Here is a 19,869-nt window from a genome sequence, read left to right on the forward strand (position 1 = left end):
AGTTTTTTATAAATGTCAACCAAGGGTATAATGGACCAAACTTGAAATAAATTTATATTTATCCCTGACATGACGTTGAAGTTTTCAACCTCGAGTGTCAATACCAAGCATATCCCTGGAACTTTGTGCTGTTGGATCGATGTATATCAGGAGCTGTAAAATCAAAAATAAAAAACATTAAATATGAGTAAATGCAAATTGTAACTTACCAATAGACATTAAATATGAGTAAATAAAAAATCAAGAACATCATCAACCAATAGTTTGATACCAATAAATTCATCACGATTAGCAAGGCTTCTAGCAAGGCTAATTGCTCATTCACTATAATCTATTCCAGTGAGATCAGAAAACCTATTTATACTAACATCAAAAGTAATAAAGAATGATTTATCAATTATCATCGTACCAAAAGGAGGAATAAGTGTTATTATGTATAATACTATACCCCTGTTTAGCAAGCTCTTGAAGAAGTAGCCCATTGCCTGTTCCAACATCAAGAACACTCCATCTTGCTAAATCTTTATCCTCTTGACTAACAGACTCAGAGTCATCAATTTTATGTTGAATTTGTAAATGTCTTTGTGAAATGTCAGCACATAGTCCTTTTTTCCATGAAGCAACATTTCCATGACATCTGCCCCAAACCTTTAGAAAGAATTTAAAAAGTCATACAAAAAAGCATCTTGTCAAAGAAGGTATATGTCATAGTCAATTAGATATGCATACCAAACTTCACCAGCATCCCCATGTTCACGAAAATTTGTCAATTCATGTGCATATGCTGCATCCCAGTAACTTTGATACCCCAGATGATTACCTTGGTTAAAGCTTTAATTTACTAAACCTTCAATTGGAACTGAAGAAGCATAGGGCACTACCCTTGCTGTTGTAATTGATGATTGGGACCCATTTTGCCTAGCAATAACAGATCACAGATGTGACCATTATTGCAACTAAATGAGCTTCAATTCCATTCCATATCTTCAATTCCAACTCTCAAACGCTAAATGGTAATTTTCTCCAGCACTAGCAACTTCAGGGTAAGATTGACAAGTTGATTTAGTTAATGAAGAATCATGATCTTGAAACTGAATTTCAACTAAACAACACATGGGTGTCTTCAAAGTCAAGATCAAGAACTAAAGACGATGGAATTTTCTAAAAAAGAAAAACATTAAGAACAAGAACAAAGGCAAAAGGATTGGATGTTTAAGAATCATAACCCTAATTTGTTTACTAATCACAGATAAAAATGCCCAGATTGGGAAGGAAAATAAACATGCAGGTTCCAAAAATCAAGAAACCCGAACAATTTATGAAGATCTTATAAAATCAAAGAGCTAAATCCAGATAAATTCTAACACTGAAAGAAGAACAAGAAAGGGGTTTGAAAGATTAAAGATGAAAAAACATGAAAGCAGAAATTATACTCTATGGAGGAGAGACTTACCTAAAGTCGCAGGAGAAGAAGTGTTTATGCAATCAGAGTAGTTTTAGGGTTTCCTTCGGTTACTCCCTTCATGTCTCCGACAATCTCCATCTATGGAGGAGAGAGATGAGAGAAAACACGGTGGAGGGGGAGAGACGAGAAGGTGGATGCAAGCGCTTTCCAGAACCAGAATCCAATGTTGGAGAAGATGCAGCAGATGCAAGCGCTGTTGTGGTGCGATGTTGGAATGGTGGAGTCCGAGAGAAAAAACAAATTATGATGGGTAGCTATCATTGTTGGTGATGTTCGATTCATCAGAAGCCCTAGTTCTTCGCTCAATCGTCTATTTTGTGAAAGAAGACATTACCATTGCAAATGCGTTATGTTTGATTAAGGTTTACACAGAGAAGGAAGTGAAAGTCGATCGCAGAGGAAGGGGTTGCAGAGAGAAGGAAGGGAGAGAATGAAATCGATTTGGCGGGTGTAGAGAGTACACAGGGAGGATGGCGGGTGTTCAAAATTTTGGGGGATTTCATTTTCCCTCGGACACGCGCGTTTCTTAAAAAAAATATAAAACGACATTCACAGATGACGCACAAGTGCCTTCCGTGTTTTTAATATTTTTACATCAAACACTAATTTAAAGGCACTCAGTAATGCGCGACATAAATCCTTAAAATTTTTGAAGAGATGACACTTTTTTAATGTCACTCTCTAATGCGTAACATAAATCAAAGAGCGTCGTGTTTTGCATGTCGTAAAAGGCTGTTTTTCTAGTAGTGATTGTTGAGACAATTGTAAAGGCCTGGTACCGTTTTGGTTTTATTAGATTCCTTTTGTCCGATCTAATGTGCTTCAACTGATTTTTTTTATAATAAAAACAATTTTTTTTAATACCATATAATACTTTTAAAAATTATTGAGCATTAAGTGGTACAAATTTATAAATTGATTTTTTTTAAAGAAATAAACTAAATGTTTTATAAAACTTACAAAAATACATGGAAACTAAAAAATTACGAAAAAAATGCATTGAAATGGCAAGAACTAAAATACCTATTAAAATTGCAATAATTACAGAAACATGCAATGAATGGTTAAATATTTCTCAAAATGAAACGATTGTCAAAAAGTCAAAACAAAGTTAAGTACCAGTTCAACATGTTCAACTTAACTGCTATCGATAACGATAACAACATGGATCTTCACAACACCTTTTGATTTCATTTTATGCCTCACGCCATCAACACCATTCAAATTCTTGAAATCCGCAAAAACATTCGACAACTCCACATACGCACCATCACTGTTAGCCTCTAATTCCACCATCTTTCTAGACGCAAGTTTAGCCATTTCCACATTTTTATAAATCTTGTTGGCATTTAGACGGTGCACCCTATGCTTCAGCAATCGGTGCACATGGCATACTCTGGATGAAGCGTAATGATTCATCCAAACGGATCAATCGGCCGTATAAATCAACCATACATCCATACTGCTCTACTCTTTGGTCATAGATTAAGAATGCTTCCAACCTTCTTCAACAAGACCCGCTACACTACAAGCCTTTAAGATTGAAATGAAAGTGACCTCATTTCGTGTGATGTTTTTTTGTTGCATAAGGGTAAAAAGGTCAAGATACTCTTTACCATAACCATGCATGGCTAGTCCTCCCATGGCACCACTCCATGTGTAGACATTCTTTTCTTTCATCACCCAAAAAAACATTCATTGCCGTGTTAAAACCCCCACACTTTTCGTATATATGGACTAGTGCACTACCAAGAGTTGTGTTGATTTGTAGTTTTTTATACTTTATATATCTATATGCCGGTTGTCCCGCATCTAAAGCACTTAACCGAGTGCATGCAGATAATACATGAACCTTCAAACCTTTCATTTCCATTGCGTTAAACAGTTCGAGTCCGTTTAAAGGCTCCCCGAAACGCACGTACCCTGCTTTCATTGCGTTCCAGGCAATCACATCTCGGTCGAGCGTTATTTCAAACTCTTGGCGTGTGAATTTGATATCTCCTAACTTTGCACAGGCGACCACCATTGTTGTCTGAGTTACCAAATCTGGGTTGTTGATGCTAAAAAGCAAATCTTTTAAGTCCCTAAGAGACCCCATTTCAGCGTACAAATTAATCAACCCGCTTTGAACATGTGGGTCTTGATCCAAGGCGTATTTCAAAGCAGTCCCATGTACAGCCAAACCAAAATTCTTATCCACTAACTGTGCAGCAGAATTGATCAAGAACGTAAACAAGTAATTATCAGGTTTATAATTCGATTTTACAATTCTTTTATAGAAATCGAAGCTTTTTTCAGTAGTTGAGCTCTCTTGGAGTAAACTTTGATCAGAGAGTTTAAAGCAAAGACCGGAGGGACTTTCACATTGGTCCAATAGTTGAACAGAATAATCCATATTTTGTGGGTGTTTGAGGGCCATTGATGCAGCAAATTTAGATACAAGATCTGGGCCGTTTAGGAAACCATTGACTAGCAATTGTGAGTGAATTTACTTTTTTTTTTTTTTTGTCATTAATTTCATAAAAGGAAAACTCTCGATATTATGTGGCAAAATAGCTTACCTAACATATACGAGGGTTAATAAACGATTTCTTGTTATCAGGAAGTTGTTTAACAACATTACATGCCTTGGATATCTTCATACCAACCAACCTAATGTAAGTCTCAACAAAACTCATGACACGTTAATTATTTATGGATCAATCATTATCACTGTGCATTACCTATATATACATGGTCTCTTGTACATTATTTTTCACAGGTTAATCAACTTCATTAATCTTCGATCACCTCTCAGAGTCTTTTGACTCATCTTTAGCGACTCAAAAAAATCCTACAATGGCTTCCACCTCCTACCTTTACATTTTTGCAATTGCACTATTCTCAATTACAACAAATGAGATGTGTTTTGCTTCCCGCAATTTGCTGCAAGCAACCACATTCCCGACACTGCCACAACCACAGATACCAACAATCCCGACAATGCCACAGCCACAGATACCAACAATCCCGACAATGCCACAACCACAAATGCCCACCATCCCCACACTGCCACTACCACAAATACCCAGCATCCCTAACATGCCCAAAGTTTCATTGCCTCCATTGCCTTCTATGCCTACCATCCCTAACTTTCCAACAACTCTTCCCAATATTCCTTTCTTTGCTCCACCACCTTCCAAGAAGTAGATTGTACAACGATATCAAAAAAAGAAAAGAAAAATCCATTATAGAGCTCGGGCGATTTGATTGATCCGGAGATTATAATCTTTTTTATTTGATCGCATTCATGATATTTGTGGCTAGATTAAATTGTTGTCGAGTGCTATCATTCACATGTTTTTGTGTTTTGTGTAATTTGATATACTTTGTAATATATTTTTTCTATTAAGGTTGATGATTTCCATTACTTTTATCTCAAGTGTTTCCTGGTATACAAAATTAGGCAACATGCTTGATATATGTTAACATTACATAACAAAAATTATTAAAAATATACTTTATAAAAACAATTATTTCATTTTACGTTTACTATAAAATACTGAAAATCTTATAATAAGATGAAGTATATATTATAAAACAAATATATATTACAATCACATTAATCAATGACTTCAATCCATGGTTTGAGTGAAAATAAAATAAAAATTTATTTTTAGATTTAATGATAACTTTTTAACTATTGTTATTATTAATTAGTAAAAGCCTATCTATTTGGTTATTTTTATGTTCGATTATGTAGCTTTTTTAAAATATTAACCATTATGTATAGTTAATTAATGTAATTTTATTTATCAGTTTACGTTAATACTTTATTTTTTAGACAAAATTATAAAAATAGTCCTAATGGTTTGTCAAATGTCACAAAGTCGGTCACTATTAATTTTCATTATGCAAATGGGAATTGTGGTTTGCAAAACATGCACGTGTGGCCATTTTAGTAACTCCGTTAGTATTCAGGAATGACATTTTCGTCTTTTCAAGTATAAAATGACTGAATTCGTGACATTTGGTAAACCAGAATGACCATTTTTGTAACTTGTTTTAAATTAATATAGATGATAGAAAATGAGTTTTTTTTTATACTCAAAAGTTTGAGGCCATATGGGATTAATATTTTTCTTGTGTTTCACCTTGCATGTTTTGACTTCCCGAATAATAACATTATTCAAACCATCCACAACCGATCATACTTTGGAAGTAGGTATGAAAGAAGACTGTCATGAATCTGACTGTAGATTGTCTAAAGTATCTTAGACATAACAAAAGTTTGTTGCAGGGTTCATCAGTGCTCCTGTAAGATTACAGTATTGGATTAAACAGATGCTCACTTGGATCGCATCATGGATTTTATCACGAGTGATTAGTGAGACGATAATATCCTATATTCTTGAAACCGAGACGTGTGAATTTTATTCTGTAATTCGGTTGCACATTGATAATATGTAAACGCACCAGTAACTTGGTGTTATAAAACATATTGTTGTGTGTGATTTGATGAGTAGGTACAAGCGAGCATTGAGTCCAATTTTATCCGTTCCTTTTACCCAAAGTGGGATAAAAGCGATATATATGGGGCCCTCGATGATTTAGTGATGACACCCTAAGCGCTTGGCAGAGCCGGGACTAAGTTGATGTGTTGAATTGTAGTGTGTTGTTAGTCGTCATAAATCGGAAATCGGGAAACAACACATGAACAGAGAGTCTGATTAAAATCCATGTCTCAGTTCATACGATATCTAGAATGGAGGAACATATGATCCCTTATCTAAAGGACACGTTTCTGATATGATCAGAGTTCGACAACGGCTTTAGAAAGCTACGGTTGCTGATCAGGTTCCGAAGTCATATGCAACTGATAGGATAAACTAAGGAGAAAGAGGATTAATTATGATTTATTAATATATCATATGGATAATATATTATAAGAGAAATCATATTGTTTAATAAATATTAGTTAACAATTAATAATAATTAATTTTGTGGCTAAAAGAGATTAATTAAATAAAGGGGACTGATTGTGTAATTATATGATAGTTGCATAAATGGGCTAATGGACTCCATAGAAGTTGGAGCGGATGAAATCTATGGGGAAACCCATAAGAATTCGTGCAAGGCCTCTAAAGAGGGAGGTCATGGGCTCCTTAGGGCCTAAGCAGTGAAATTAGGGTTTCCTAGTTCAAAACCCTAATAGCCTACCAATATAAGGAACCCCTAAGGCCCCAAAATGTGGTGAAGTAATCCATAAGGGTTCTTGGACGTTTTTGGTGCTCATCCTCCTTCTCTAGGCCATCTTGTTGCTCATGGTGTTTGTGACTCCATTAGAGGTGCAACATTTAAGGCACTAAGCTTTCAAAGGTCAAGATCAAAAGGAATTGAGATTGTTATTGCTACATAAAAATCAATGTAAGATCTAAACTCTATTCTTTTGTCAATTTCGATTGTTGTATGCTAGAATTAGGGTTTATGAGCGTTGGATGATTATTGCATGTTCATTAGACAAACTAGATCCAAAGCTTTAGGGTTTGCATGTACACCATATGATTGATGTAGTGCTCAAAGCCCATCAGATTTTGACCATACTGAAAAAGGTGAACTAAGTAGAGTTTGTATGTGCCTTTGATGTTATCTAATTTTTGTTTTGACTATGCTCAATGTTATGGGGATCCAAAGTAAAGGTGTGTTGGTTGGAGTCTATAACCACCGATGGAGATAGAAGGTGAGGAGAGGGGGAAAACTGTACAAGGCTTATGAATAAGACATGTGTACTACCATAAGCATACCTAGGTGGTTCCCGAGGTAGCCAAGGAAAAATTTTGGGGATAGCCTTTTACTTTGATCTTGGATCCGCCACTCTGTATGTGTACTAAGATTTGAAAATTTTGTAACCACCCATGTGTAGATAATGAAATAAGTACTTCAAGGTAAGTTCATATAAGTAATATTATACAAAAACCCTAGATTTTAGGCAATTCTTTTGTTACTAACTTCTAACTGGAAAAATATTTGTATTTTAATTCTTAAATTTATAACCTAACAGATGTATATGCCAAACATTCAGTTACATATTTAAATGAAAAGTTGATGCATCGTTCAAGGAGTGCGTGAAGTTGTTATTATGTTTCCCATGCCTACAAGATTGAAAGATATCAAACTACTTTAGTAGGTATATACATAGTGCTACTATTCATATTTGGATTATAACTTTTCAGCCTTTATAATTTAGTTCTTTCAATTAATGTCTCATGTATTCATGAAGTTGCTATTATCCATATTTGGATTATAACTTTTCAGCTCTAATTTTGATGTTTGTGATATGATTTTAGGAAGCAAACATGGCAACCAACAACAAGTCTTGTATTTTGCAAGTTATATCTTCCATCTTCTTAAGTGTTTTTAAACATCAATTAAACACTGTATATTTAAAGCATTTAATGTGGATCAAAATAGCCTTAACTATACCTCTTTATGATGTTCATTGCTTTCTTAACACATGCTTTTACTATATAAAACATTTACTTTTTTCGTTCTTTTACACGCACTACCATATGATTGTTTGTTTTGTCACTAACGTCAAAAGTCGATGGAAATGCATGTTTATGGTATTGAAAATTTCCATTTTTTTTAGTATAGCATTTTCATACAGTTTCTAATTATGGGAACATTTACTTAGGTCTTCACAACCACAACTTCTGATGACCATAAAGCATTCCACTACTCTTTTTGCAATAATCAAAACGATAATGCATGATTATTATAAATATATTATAAGGACATAAACAAAAGCTTTTACAAATTGTGTAAATTGTACGTTGGTATTAATTGTGGCTAGTTTTTATTTAAGTTGAAAGTATGTTGCTAGTTTTTTATTCGATTTGAAAGTATGTTCTTATTAATAAAATGATACGGCTTGCTGTTTAATTTGGTGTAAACATGGTTATTATTTCTTTGTTAATCTTGAATTTAATTTGTGACACTTGGGTAAGGATTAGTGGTAGATTCAACACCTAATAGACCATGGCTAATTACATTAGTAACAATGATTAAATATATAGAAAAATTGTTCATTTACAAATAATCAACAACGGATAAGCGACGGCAATTAGCGACGGATCTTTGACAAAATGTAGTTGATCCAAAAGTCTTCCGCGATAGCCCAATCACTTCTTGATCTTTCGCTGCCCATTAGCTACCAAGGTTTTTTCGTCTGTATCCATCATTGATTTGTAACTAATGGCTTTACCAACAGATTTCCCGACAGAAATGTTCGTGACCAATACCTATGTTTCTAGTAGTGCAACACATATTAAATTCACATCAATCAGGGCTTCATTGGGTGTAAATAAAACTAAATTTAATTCTTAATTTATTGTTACATTTTTAACTATTGTCATGATTATTTAAACAAAATTTACTTATTTGGTCCATTTTAGATTTCGATTATGATAATATTCTAAAATACTAACCATTGTTTGTAAGTTAAAAAAACATATTACGTTTTTTATTATTATTAATCATTATTGTTGTGCACTATTTTTAAACTAGTTATTACTATTAAAAAGTTATGAAAGATCATCCATTAGTTATTTTAAAACCATTAACTATTATTATTAGTAAATAATTCAAAAGTTACAATTCTATGTCTTGGTAGAAAATTTTATTTTTCATTGCACTTATGTGAAATCTTGTTATGTTTTATGGTTGACAAGATTTACATAATTAAATGATGTTGTGTGAGAAGCAAAACTAGTGAACCATGTATGCAAGTTTTGTAAAGGGGAGTTCGTATACTATGTTCATATATGTATATAATTAGGGTCGTAACCTTGTAATAACAAGAGCTAAACATAATCTGGGTTAGTCCGATTCTAAACCGGTCCATAAATCGGTTCCCATAACTAATATCTTCATACCTATTTAGGTGGTGACATGTGTCATTCAATTTAATTTAGATTAGATTAAGATGTTAAATCTGTACATTTGTCACAATCTTAAATAGGTAGGAATAAAGGGTAGGAATATACTGAATTTCTTTGAAATAAATATTGTTGAGACAATTGTAAAGGCCTGGTACCGTTTTGGTTTTATTAGATTCCTTTTGTCCGATCTAATGTGCTTCAACTGATTTTTTTTATAATAAAAACATTTTTTTTAATACCATATAATACTTTTAAAAATTATTGAGCATTAAGTGGTACAAATTTATAAATTGATTTTTTTTAAAGAAATAAACTAAATGTTTTATAAAACTTCCAAAAATACATGGAAACTAAAAAATTACGAAAAAAATGCATTGAAATGGCAAGAACTAAAATACCTATTAAAATTGCAATAATTACAGAAACATGCAATGAATGGTTAAATATTTTTCAAAATGAAACGATTGTCAAAAAGTCAAAACAAAGTTAAGTACCAGTTCAACATGTTCAACTTAACTGCTATCGATAACGATAACAACATGGATCTTCACAACACCTTTTGATTTCATTTTATGCCTCACGCCATCAACACCATTCAAATTCTTGAAATCCGCAAAAACATTCGACAACTCCACATACGCACCATCACTGTTAGCCTCTAATTCCACCATCTTTCTAGACGCAAGTTTAGCCATTTCCACATTTTTATAAATCTTGTTGGCATTTAGACGGTGCACCCTATGCTTCAGCAATCGGTGCACACGGCATACTCTGGATGAAGCGTAATGATTCATCCAAACGGATCAATCGGCCGTATAAATCAACCATACATCCATACTGCTCTACTCTTTGGTCATAGATTAAGAATGCTTCCAAACCTTCTTCAACATGACCCGCTACACTACAAGCCTTTAAGATTGAAATGAAAGTGACCTCATTTCGTGTGATGTTTTTTTGTTGCATAAGGGTAAAAAGGTCAAGATACTCTTTACCATAACCATGCATGGCTAGTCCTCCCATGGCACCACTCCATGTGTAGACATTCTTTTCTTTCATCACCCAAAAAAACATTCATTGCCGTGTTAAAACCCCCACACTTTTCGTATATATGGACTAGTGCACTACCAAGAGTTGTGTTGATTTGTAGTTTTTTATACTTTATATATCTATATGCCGGTTGTCCCGCATCTAAAGCACTTAACCGAGTGCATGCAGATAATACATGAACCTTCAAACCTTTCATTTCCATTGCGTTAAACAGTTCGAGTCCGTTTAAAGGCTCCCCGAAACGCACGTACCCTGCTTTCATTGCGTTCCAGGCAATCACATCTCGGTCGAGCGTTATTTCAAACTCTTGGCGTGTGAATTTGATATCTCCTAACTTTGCACAGGCGACCACCATTGTTGTCTGAGTTACCAAATCTGGGTTGTTGATGCTAAAAAGCAAATCTTTTAAGTCCCTAAGAGACCCCATTTCAGCGTACAAATTAATCAACCCGCTTTGAACATGTGGGTCTTGATCCAAGGCGTATTTCAAAGCAGTCCCATGTACAGCCAAACCAAAATTCTTATCCACTAACTGTGCAGCAGAATTGATCAAGAACGTAAACAAGTAATTATCAGGTTTATAATTCGATTTTACAATTCTTTTATAGAAATCGAAGCTTTTTTCAGTAGTTGAGCTCTCTTGGAGTAAACTTTGATCAGAGAGTTTAAAGCAAAGACCGGAGGGACTTTCACATTGGTCCAATAGTTGAACAGAATAATCCATATTTTGTGGGTGTTTGAGGGCCATTGATGCAGCAAATTTAGATACAAGATCTGGGCCGTTTAGGAAACCATTGACTAGCAATTGTGAGTGAATTTACTTTTTTTTTTTTTGTCATTAATTTCATAAAAGGAAAACTCTCGATATTATGTGGCAAAATAGCTTACCTAACATATACGAGGGTTAATAAACGATTTCTTGTTATCAGGAAGTTGTTTAACAACATTACATGCCTTGGATATCTTCATACCAACCAACCTAATGTAAGTCTCAACAAAACTCATGACACGTTAATTATTTATGGATCAATCATTATCACTGTGCATTACCTATATATACATGGTCTCTTGTACATTATTTTTCACAGGTTAATCAACTTCATTAATCTTCGATCACCTCTCAGAGTCTTTTGACTCATCTTTAGCGACTCAAAAAAATCCTACAATGGCTTCCACCTCCTACCTTTACATTTTTGCAATTGCACTATTCTCAATTACAACAAATGAGATGTGTTTTGCTTCCCGCAATTTGCTGCAAGCAACCACATTCCCGACACTGCCACAACCACAGATACCAACAATCCCGACAATGCCACAGCCACAGATACCAACAATCCCGACAATGCCACAACCACAAATGCCCACCATCCCCACACTGCCACTACCACAAATACCCAGCATCCCTAACATGCCCAAAGTTTCATTGCCTCCATTGCCTTCTATGCCTACCATCCCTAACTTTCCAACAACTCTTCCCAATATTCCTTTCTTTGCTCCACCACCTTCCAAGAAGTAGATTGTACAACGATATCAAAAAAAGAAAAGAAAAATCCATTATAGAGCTCGGGCGATTTGATTGATCCGGAGATTATAATCTTTTTTATTTGATCGCATTCATGATATTTGTGGCTAGATTAAATTGTTGTCGAGTGCTATCATTCACATGTTTTTGTGTTTTGTGTAATTTGATATACTTTGTAATATATTTTTTCTATTAAGGTTGATGATTTCCATTACTTTTATCTCAAGTGTTTCCTAGTACACAAAATTAGGCAACATGCTTGATATATGTTAACATTACATAACAAAAATTATTAAAAATATACTTTATAAAAAATATTATTTCATTTTACGTTTACTATAAAATACTGAAAATCTTATAATAAGATGAAGTATATATTATAAAACAAATATATATTACAATCACATTAATCAATGACTTCAATCCATGGTTTGAGTGAAAATAAAATAAAAATTTATTTTTAGATTTAATGATAACTTTTTAACTATTGTTATTATTAATTAGTAAAAGCTTATCTATTTGGTTATTTTTATGTTCGATTATGTAGCTTTTTTAAAATATTAACCATTATGTATAGTTAATTAATGTAATTTTATTTATCAGTTTACGTTAATACTTTATTTTTTAGACAAAATTATAAAAATAGTCCTAATGGTTTGTCAAATTTCACAATGTCGGCCACTATTAATTTTCATTATGCAAATAGGAATTGTGGTTTGCAAAACATGCACGTGTGGCCATTTTACTAACTCCGTTAGTATTCAGGAATGACATTTTCGTCTTTTCAAGTATAAAATTACTGAATTCGTGATATTTGGTAAACCAGAATGACCATTTTTGTAACTTGTTTTAAAATAATATAGATGATAGAAAATGAGTTTTTTTTTATACTCAAAAGTTTGAGGCCATATGAGATTAATATTTTTCTTGTGTTTCACCTTGCATGTTTTGACTTCCCGAATAATAACATTATTCAAACCATCCACAACCGATCATACTTTGGAAGTAGGTATGAAAGAAGACTGTCATGAATCTGACTGTAGATTGTCTAAAGTGTCTTAGACATAACAAAAGTTTGTTGCAGGGTTCATCAGTGCTCCTGTAAGATTACAGTATTGGATTAAACACATGCTCACTTGGATCGCATCATGGATTTTATCACGAGTGATTAGTGAGACGATAATATCCTATATTCTTGAAACCGAGACGTGTGAATTTTATTCTGTAATTCGGTTGCACATTGATAATATGTAAATGCACCAGTAACTTGGTGTTATAAAACATATTGTTGTGTGTGATTTGATGGGTAGGTACAAGCGAGCATTGAGTCCAATTTTATCCGTTCCTTTTACCCAAAGTGGGATAAAAGCGATATATATGGGGCCCTCGATGATTTAGTGATGACACCCTAAGCGCTTGGCAGAGCCAGGACTAAGTTGATGTGTTGAATTGTAGTGTGTTGTCAGTCGTCATAAATCGGAAATCGGGAAACAACACATGAACAGAGAGTCTGATTAAAATCCATGTCTCAGTTCATACGATATCTAGAATGGAGGAATATATGATCCCTTATCTACAGGACACGTTTCTGATATGATCAGAGTTCGACAGCGGCTTTTGAAAGCTACGGTTGTTGATCAGGTTCCGAAGTCATATGCAACTGATAGGATATAATAAGGAGAAAGAGGATTAATTATGATTTATTAATATATTATATGGATAATATATTAAAAGAGAAATTATATTGTTTAATAAATATTTGTCAACAATTAATAATAATTAATTTTGTGGCTAAAAGAGATTAATTAAATAAAGGGGACTGATTGTGTAATTATATGATAGTTGCATAAATGGGCTAATGGACTCCATAGAAGTTGGAGCGGATGAAATCTATGGGGAAACCCATAAGAATTCGTGCAAGGCCTCTAAAGAGAGAGGTCATGGGCTCCTTAGGGCCTAAGCAGTGAAATTAGGGTTTTCTAGTTCAAAACCCTAATAGCCTACCAATATAAGGAACCCCTAAGGCCCCAAAATGTGGTGAAGTAATCCATAAGGGTTCTTGGACGTTTTTGGTGCTCCTCCTCCTTCTCCTAGGCCATCTTGTTGCTCATGGTGTTTGTGACTCCATTAGAAGTGCAACATTTAAGGCACTAAGCTTTCAAAGGTCAAGATCAAAGGGAATTGAGATTGTTATTGCTACATAAAAATCAATGTAAGATCTAAACTCTATTCTTTTGTCAATTTCGATTATTGTATGCTAGAATTAGGGTTTATGAGCGTTGGATGATTATTGCATGTTCATTAGACAAACTAGATCCAAAGCTTTAGGGTTTGCATGTACACCATATGATTGATGTAGTGCTCAAAGCCCATCAGATTTTGACCATACTAAAAAAGGTGAACTAAGTAGAGTTTGTATGTGCCTTTGATGTTATCTAATTTTTGTTTTGACTATGCTCAATGTTATGGGGATCCAAAGTAAAGGTGTGTTGGTTGGAGTCTATAACCAGCGATGGAGATAGAAGGTGAGGGGAAGGGGGAAAACTGTAAAAGGCTTATGAACAAGACATGTGTACTATCATAAGCATACCTAGGTGGTTCCCGAGGTAGCCAAGGAAAATTTTTGGGGATAGCCTTTTACTTTGATCTTGGATTCGGCACTCTGTATGTGTACTAAGAGTTGAAAATTTTGTAACCACCCATGTGTAGATAATGAAATAAGTACTTCAAGGTAAGTTCATATAAGTAATATTATACAAAAACCCTAGATTTTATGTAATTCTTTTGTTACTAACTCCTAACTGGAAAAATATTTGTATTTTAATTCTTAAATTTATAACCTAACAGATGTATATGCCAAACATTCAGTTACATATTTAAATGAAAAGTTGATGCATTTTCCGAGGAGTGCGTGAAGTTGTTATTATGTTTCCCATGCCTACAAGTTTGGAAGATATCAAACTACTTTAGTAGGTATATACATAGTGCTACTATTCATATTTGGTTTATAATTTTTCAGCCTTTATAATTTAGTTCTTTCAATTAATTTCTCATGTATTCATGAAGTTGCTATTATCCATATTTGGATTATAACTTTTCAGCTCTAATTTAGATGTTTGTGATATGATTTTAGGAAGCAAATATGGCAACCAACAACAAGTCTTGTATTTTGCAAGTTATATCTTCCATCTTCTTAAGTGTTTTTAAACATCAATTAAACACTGTATATTTAAAGCCTTTAATGTGGAACAAAATAGCCTTAACTATACCTCTTTATGATGTTCATTGCTTTCTTAACACGTGCTTTTACTATATAAAACATTTACTTTTTTCGTTCTTTTACACCCATTACCATATGATTGTTTGGTTTGTCACTAACGTCAAAAGTCGATCCAAATGCATGTTTATAGTATTGAAAATTTCCATTTTTTTTAGTATAGCATTTTCATACAGTTTCTAATTATGGGAACATTTACTTAGGTCTTCACAACCACAACTTCTGATGACCATAGAGCATTCCACTACTCTTTTTGCAATAATCAAAAAGATAATGCATGATTATTATAAATATATTATAAGGACAGAAACAAAAGCTTTTACAAATTGTGTAAATTGTACGTTGGTATTAATTGTGGCTAGTTTTTATTTAAGTTGAAAGTATGTTGCTAGTTTTTTATTCGATTTGAAAGTATGTTCTTATTAATAAAATGATACGGCTTGCTGTTTAATTTGGTGTAAACATGGTTATTATTTCTTTGTTAATCTTGAATTTAATTTGTGACACTTGGGTAAGGATTAGTGGTAGATTCAACACCTAATAGACCATGGCTAATTACATTAGTAACAATGATTAAATATATAGAAAAATTGTTCATTTACAAATAATCAACAACGGATAAGCGACAACAATTAGCGACGGATCTTTGACAAAATGTAGTTGATCCAAAAGTCTTCCGCGATAGCCCAATCACTTGTTGATCTGTCGCTGCCCATTAGCTACCAAGGTTTTTTCGTCTGTATCCATCATTGATTTGTAACTAATGGCTTTACCAACAGATTTCCCGACAGAAATGTTCGTGACCAATACCTATGTTTCTAGTAGTGCAACACATATTAAATTCACATCACTCAGGGCTTCATTGGGTGTAAATAAAACTAAATTTAATTCTCAACTTATTGTTACATTTTTAACTATTGTCATGATTATTTAATCAAAATTTACTTATTTGGTCCATTTTAGATTTCAATTATGATAATATTCTAAAATACTAACCATTGTTTGTAAGTTAAAAAAACATATTACGTTTTTTATTATTATTAATCATTATTATTGTGCACTATTTTTAAACGAGTTATTACTATTAAAAAGTTATGAAAGATCATCCATTAGTTATTTTAAAACCATTAACTATTATTATTAGTAAATAATTCAAAAGTTACAATTCTATGTCTTGGTAGAAAATTTTATTTTCCATTGCACTTATGTGAAATCTTGTTATGTTTTATGGTTGACAAGATTTACATAATTAAAGGATGTTGTGTGAGAAGCAAAACTAGTGAACCATGTATGCAAGTTTTGTAAAGGGGAGTTCGTATACTATGTTCATATATGTACATAATTAGGGTCGTAACCTTGTAATAACAAGAGCTAAACATAATCCGGGTTAGTCCGATTCTAAACCGGTCCATAAATCGGGTCCCATCACTAATATCTTCATACCTATTTAGGTGGTGACATGTGTCATTCAATTTAATTTAGATTAGATTAAGATGTTAAATCTGTACATTTGTCACAATCTTAAATAGGTAGGAATAAAAGGTAGGAGTATATTGAATTTCTCTGAAATAAATATTGTTGAGACAATTGTAAAGGCCTGGTACCGTTTTGGTTTTATTAGATTCCTTTTGTCCGATCTAATGTGCTTCAACTGATTTTTTTTATAATAAAAACAATTTTTTTTAATACCATATAATACTTTTAAAAATTATTGAGCATTAAGTGGTACAAATTTATAAATTGATTTTTTTTAAAGAAATAAACTAAATGTTTTATAAAACTTACAAAAATACATGGAAACTAAAAAATTACGAAAAAAATGCATTGAAATGGCAAGAACTAAAATACCTATTAAAATTGCAATAATTACAGAAACATGCAATGAATGGTTAAATATTTCTCAAAATGAAACGATTGTCAAAAAGTCAAAACAAAGTTAAGTACCAGTTCAACATGTTCAACTTAACTGCTATCGATAACGATAACAATATGGATCTTCACAACACCTTTTGATTTCATTTTATGCCTCACGCCATCAACACCATTCAAATTCTTGAAATCCGCAAAAACATTCGACAACTCCACATACGCACCATCACTGTTAGCCTCTAATTCCACCATCTTTCTAGACGCAAGTTTAGCCATTTCCACATTTTTATAAATCTTGTTGGCATTTAGACGGTGCACCCTATGCTTCAGCAATCGGTGCACACGGCATACTCTGGATGAAGCGTAATGATTCATCCAAACGGATCAATCGGCCGTATAAATCAACCATACATCCATACTGCTCTACTCTTTGGTCATAGATTAAGAATGCTTCCAAACCTTCTTCAACATGACCCGCTACACTACAAGCCTTTAAGATTGAAATGAAAGTGACCTCATTTCGTGTGATGTTTTTTTGTTGCATAAGGGTAAAAAGGTCAAGATACTCTTTACCATAACCATGCATGGCTAGTCCTCCCATGGCACCACTCCAGGCGTAGACATTCTTTTCTTTCATCACCCAAAAAAACATTCATTGCCGTGTTAAAACCCCCACACTTTTCGTATATATGGACTAGTGCACTACCAAGAGTTGTGTTGATTTGTAGTTTTTTATACTTTATATATCTATATGCCGGTTGTCCCGCATCTAAAGCACTTAACCGAGTGCATGCAGATAATACATGAACCTTCAAACCTTTCATTTCCATTGCGTTAAACAGTTCGAGTCCGTTTAAAGGCTCCCCGAAACGCACGTACCCTGCTTTCATTGCGTTCCAGGCAATCACATCTCGGTCGAGCGTTATTTCAAACTCTTGGTGTGTGAATTTGATATCTCCTAACTTTGCACAGGCGACCACCATTGTTGTCTGAGTTACCAAATCTGGGTTGTTGATGCTAAAAAGCAAATCTTTTAAGTCCCTAAGAGACCCCATTTCAGCGTACAAATTAATCAACCCGCTTTGAACATGTGGGTCTTGATCCAAGGCGTATTTCAAAGCAGTCCCATGTACAGCCAAACCAAAATTCTTATCCACTAACTGTGCAGCAGAATTGATCAAGAACGTAAACAAGTAATTATCAGGTTTATAATTCGATTTTACAATTCTTTTATAGAAATCGAAGCTTTTTTCAGTAGTTGAGCTCTCTTGGAGTAAACTTTGATCAGAGAGTTTAAAGCAAAGACCGGAGGGACTTTCACATTGGTCCAATAGTTGAACAGAATAATCCATATTTTGTGGGTGTTTGAGGGCCATTGATGCAGCAAATTTAGATACAAGATCTGGGCCGTTTAGGAAACCATTGACTAGCAATTGTGAGTGAATTTACTTTTTTTTTTTTTTGTCATTAATTTCATAAAAGGAAAACTCTCGTTATTATGTGGCAAAATAGCTTACCTAACATATACGAGGGTTAATAAACGATTTCTTGTTATCAGGAAGTTGTTTAACAACATTACATGCCTTGGATATCTTCATACCAACCAACCTAATGTAAGTCTCAACAAAACTCATGACACGTTAATTATTTATGGATCAATCATTATCACTGTGCATTACCTATATATACATGGTCTCTTGTACATTATTTTTCACAGGTTAATCAACTTCATTAATCTTCGATCACCTCTCAGAGTCTTTTGACTCATCTTTAGCGACTCAAAAAAATCCTACAATGGCTTCCACCTCCTACCTTTACATTTTTGCAATTGCACTATTCTCAATTACAACAAATGAGATGTGTTTTGCTTCCCGCAATTTGCTGCAAGCAACCACATTCCCGACACTGCCACAACCACAGATACCAACAATCCCGACAATGCCACAGCCACAGATACCAACAATCCCGACAATGCCACAACCACAAATGCCCACCATCCCCACACTGCCACTACCACAAATACCCAGCATCCCTAACATGCCCAAAGTTTCATTGCCTCCATTGCCTTCTATGCCTACCATCCCTAACTTTCCAACAACTCTTCCCAATATTCCTTTCTTTGCTCCACCACCTTCCAAGAAGTAGATTGTACAACGATATCAAAAAAAGAAAAGAAAAATCCATTATAGAGCTCGGGCGATTTGATTGATCCGGAGATTATAATCTTTTTTATTTGATCGCATTCATGATATTTGTGGCTAGATTAAATTGTTGTCGAGTGCTATCATTCACATGTTTTTGTGTTTTGTGTAATTTGATATACTTTGTAATATATTTTTTCTATTAAGGTTGATGATTTCCATTACTTTTATCTCAAGTGTTTCCTGGTATACAAAATTAGGCAACATGCTTGATATATGTTAACATTACATAACAAAAATTATTAAAAATATACTTTATAAAAACAATTATTTCATTTTACGTTTACTATAAAATACTGAAAATCTTATAAAAAGATGAAGTATATATTATAAAACAAATATATATTACAATCACATTAATCAATGACTTCAATCCATGGTTTGAGTGAAAATAAAATAAAAATTTATTTTTAGATTTAATGATAACTTTTTAACTATTGTTATTATTAATTAGTAAAAGCCTATCTATTTGGTTATTTTTATGTTCGATTATGTAGCTTTTTTAAAATATTAACCATTATGTATAGTTAATTAATGTAATTTTATTTATCAGTTTACGTTAATACTTT

The 19,869-nt window shown here is 33.4% G+C and overlaps 3 protein-coding genes and 4 pseudogenes across 3 annotated transcripts; 3 read left to right on the forward strand and 4 right to left on the reverse strand.

Moving 5' to 3' along the window:
* Nucleotides 1-218: 218 nt before the first annotated feature.
* On the reverse strand, nt 219-948 carry LOC111903404 (uncharacterized; annotated as a pseudogene).
* Nucleotides 949-2,602: 1,654 nt separating this feature from the next.
* LOC128127417 (putative pentatricopeptide repeat-containing protein At5g40405) lies at nt 2,603-3,944 on the reverse strand (annotated as a pseudogene).
* A 359-nt stretch (nt 3,945-4,303) lies between these two features.
* On the forward strand, nt 4,304-4,654 carry LOC128127418 (protein PELPK1-like). The gene has a single exon (XM_052765900.1). The coding sequence runs from the start codon at nt 4,304-4,306 to the stop codon at nt 4,652-4,654; it is 351 nt and encodes a 116-aa protein (XP_052621860.1).
* Nucleotides 4,655-9,896: 5,242 nt separating this feature from the next.
* LOC128127419 (putative pentatricopeptide repeat-containing protein At5g40405) lies at nt 9,897-11,239 on the reverse strand (annotated as a pseudogene).
* A 357-nt stretch (nt 11,240-11,596) lies between these two features.
* Nucleotides 11,597-11,947, forward strand: LOC128127420 (protein PELPK1-like). The gene has a single exon (XM_052765901.1). The coding sequence runs from the start codon at nt 11,597-11,599 to the stop codon at nt 11,945-11,947; it is 351 nt and encodes a 116-aa protein (XP_052621861.1).
* Nucleotides 11,948-17,192: 5,245 nt separating this feature from the next.
* On the reverse strand, nt 17,193-18,535 carry LOC128127421 (putative pentatricopeptide repeat-containing protein At5g40405; annotated as a pseudogene).
* A 358-nt stretch (nt 18,536-18,893) lies between these two features.
* On the forward strand, nt 18,894-19,244 carry LOC128127422 (protein PELPK1-like). The gene has a single exon (XM_052765902.1). It carries the CDS (start codon nt 18,894-18,896, stop codon nt 19,242-19,244), a length of 351 nt encoding a protein of 116 aa, XP_052621862.1.
* Nucleotides 19,245-19,869: the final 625 nt, after the last annotated feature.

The sequence above is a fragment of the Lactuca sativa genome, chromosome 7, assembly GCF_002870075.4.
Source record: "Lactuca sativa cultivar Salinas chromosome 7, Lsat_Salinas_v11, whole genome shotgun sequence".
Taxonomy (NCBI): Eukaryota; Viridiplantae; Streptophyta; class Magnoliopsida; order Asterales; family Asteraceae; genus Lactuca; species Lactuca sativa.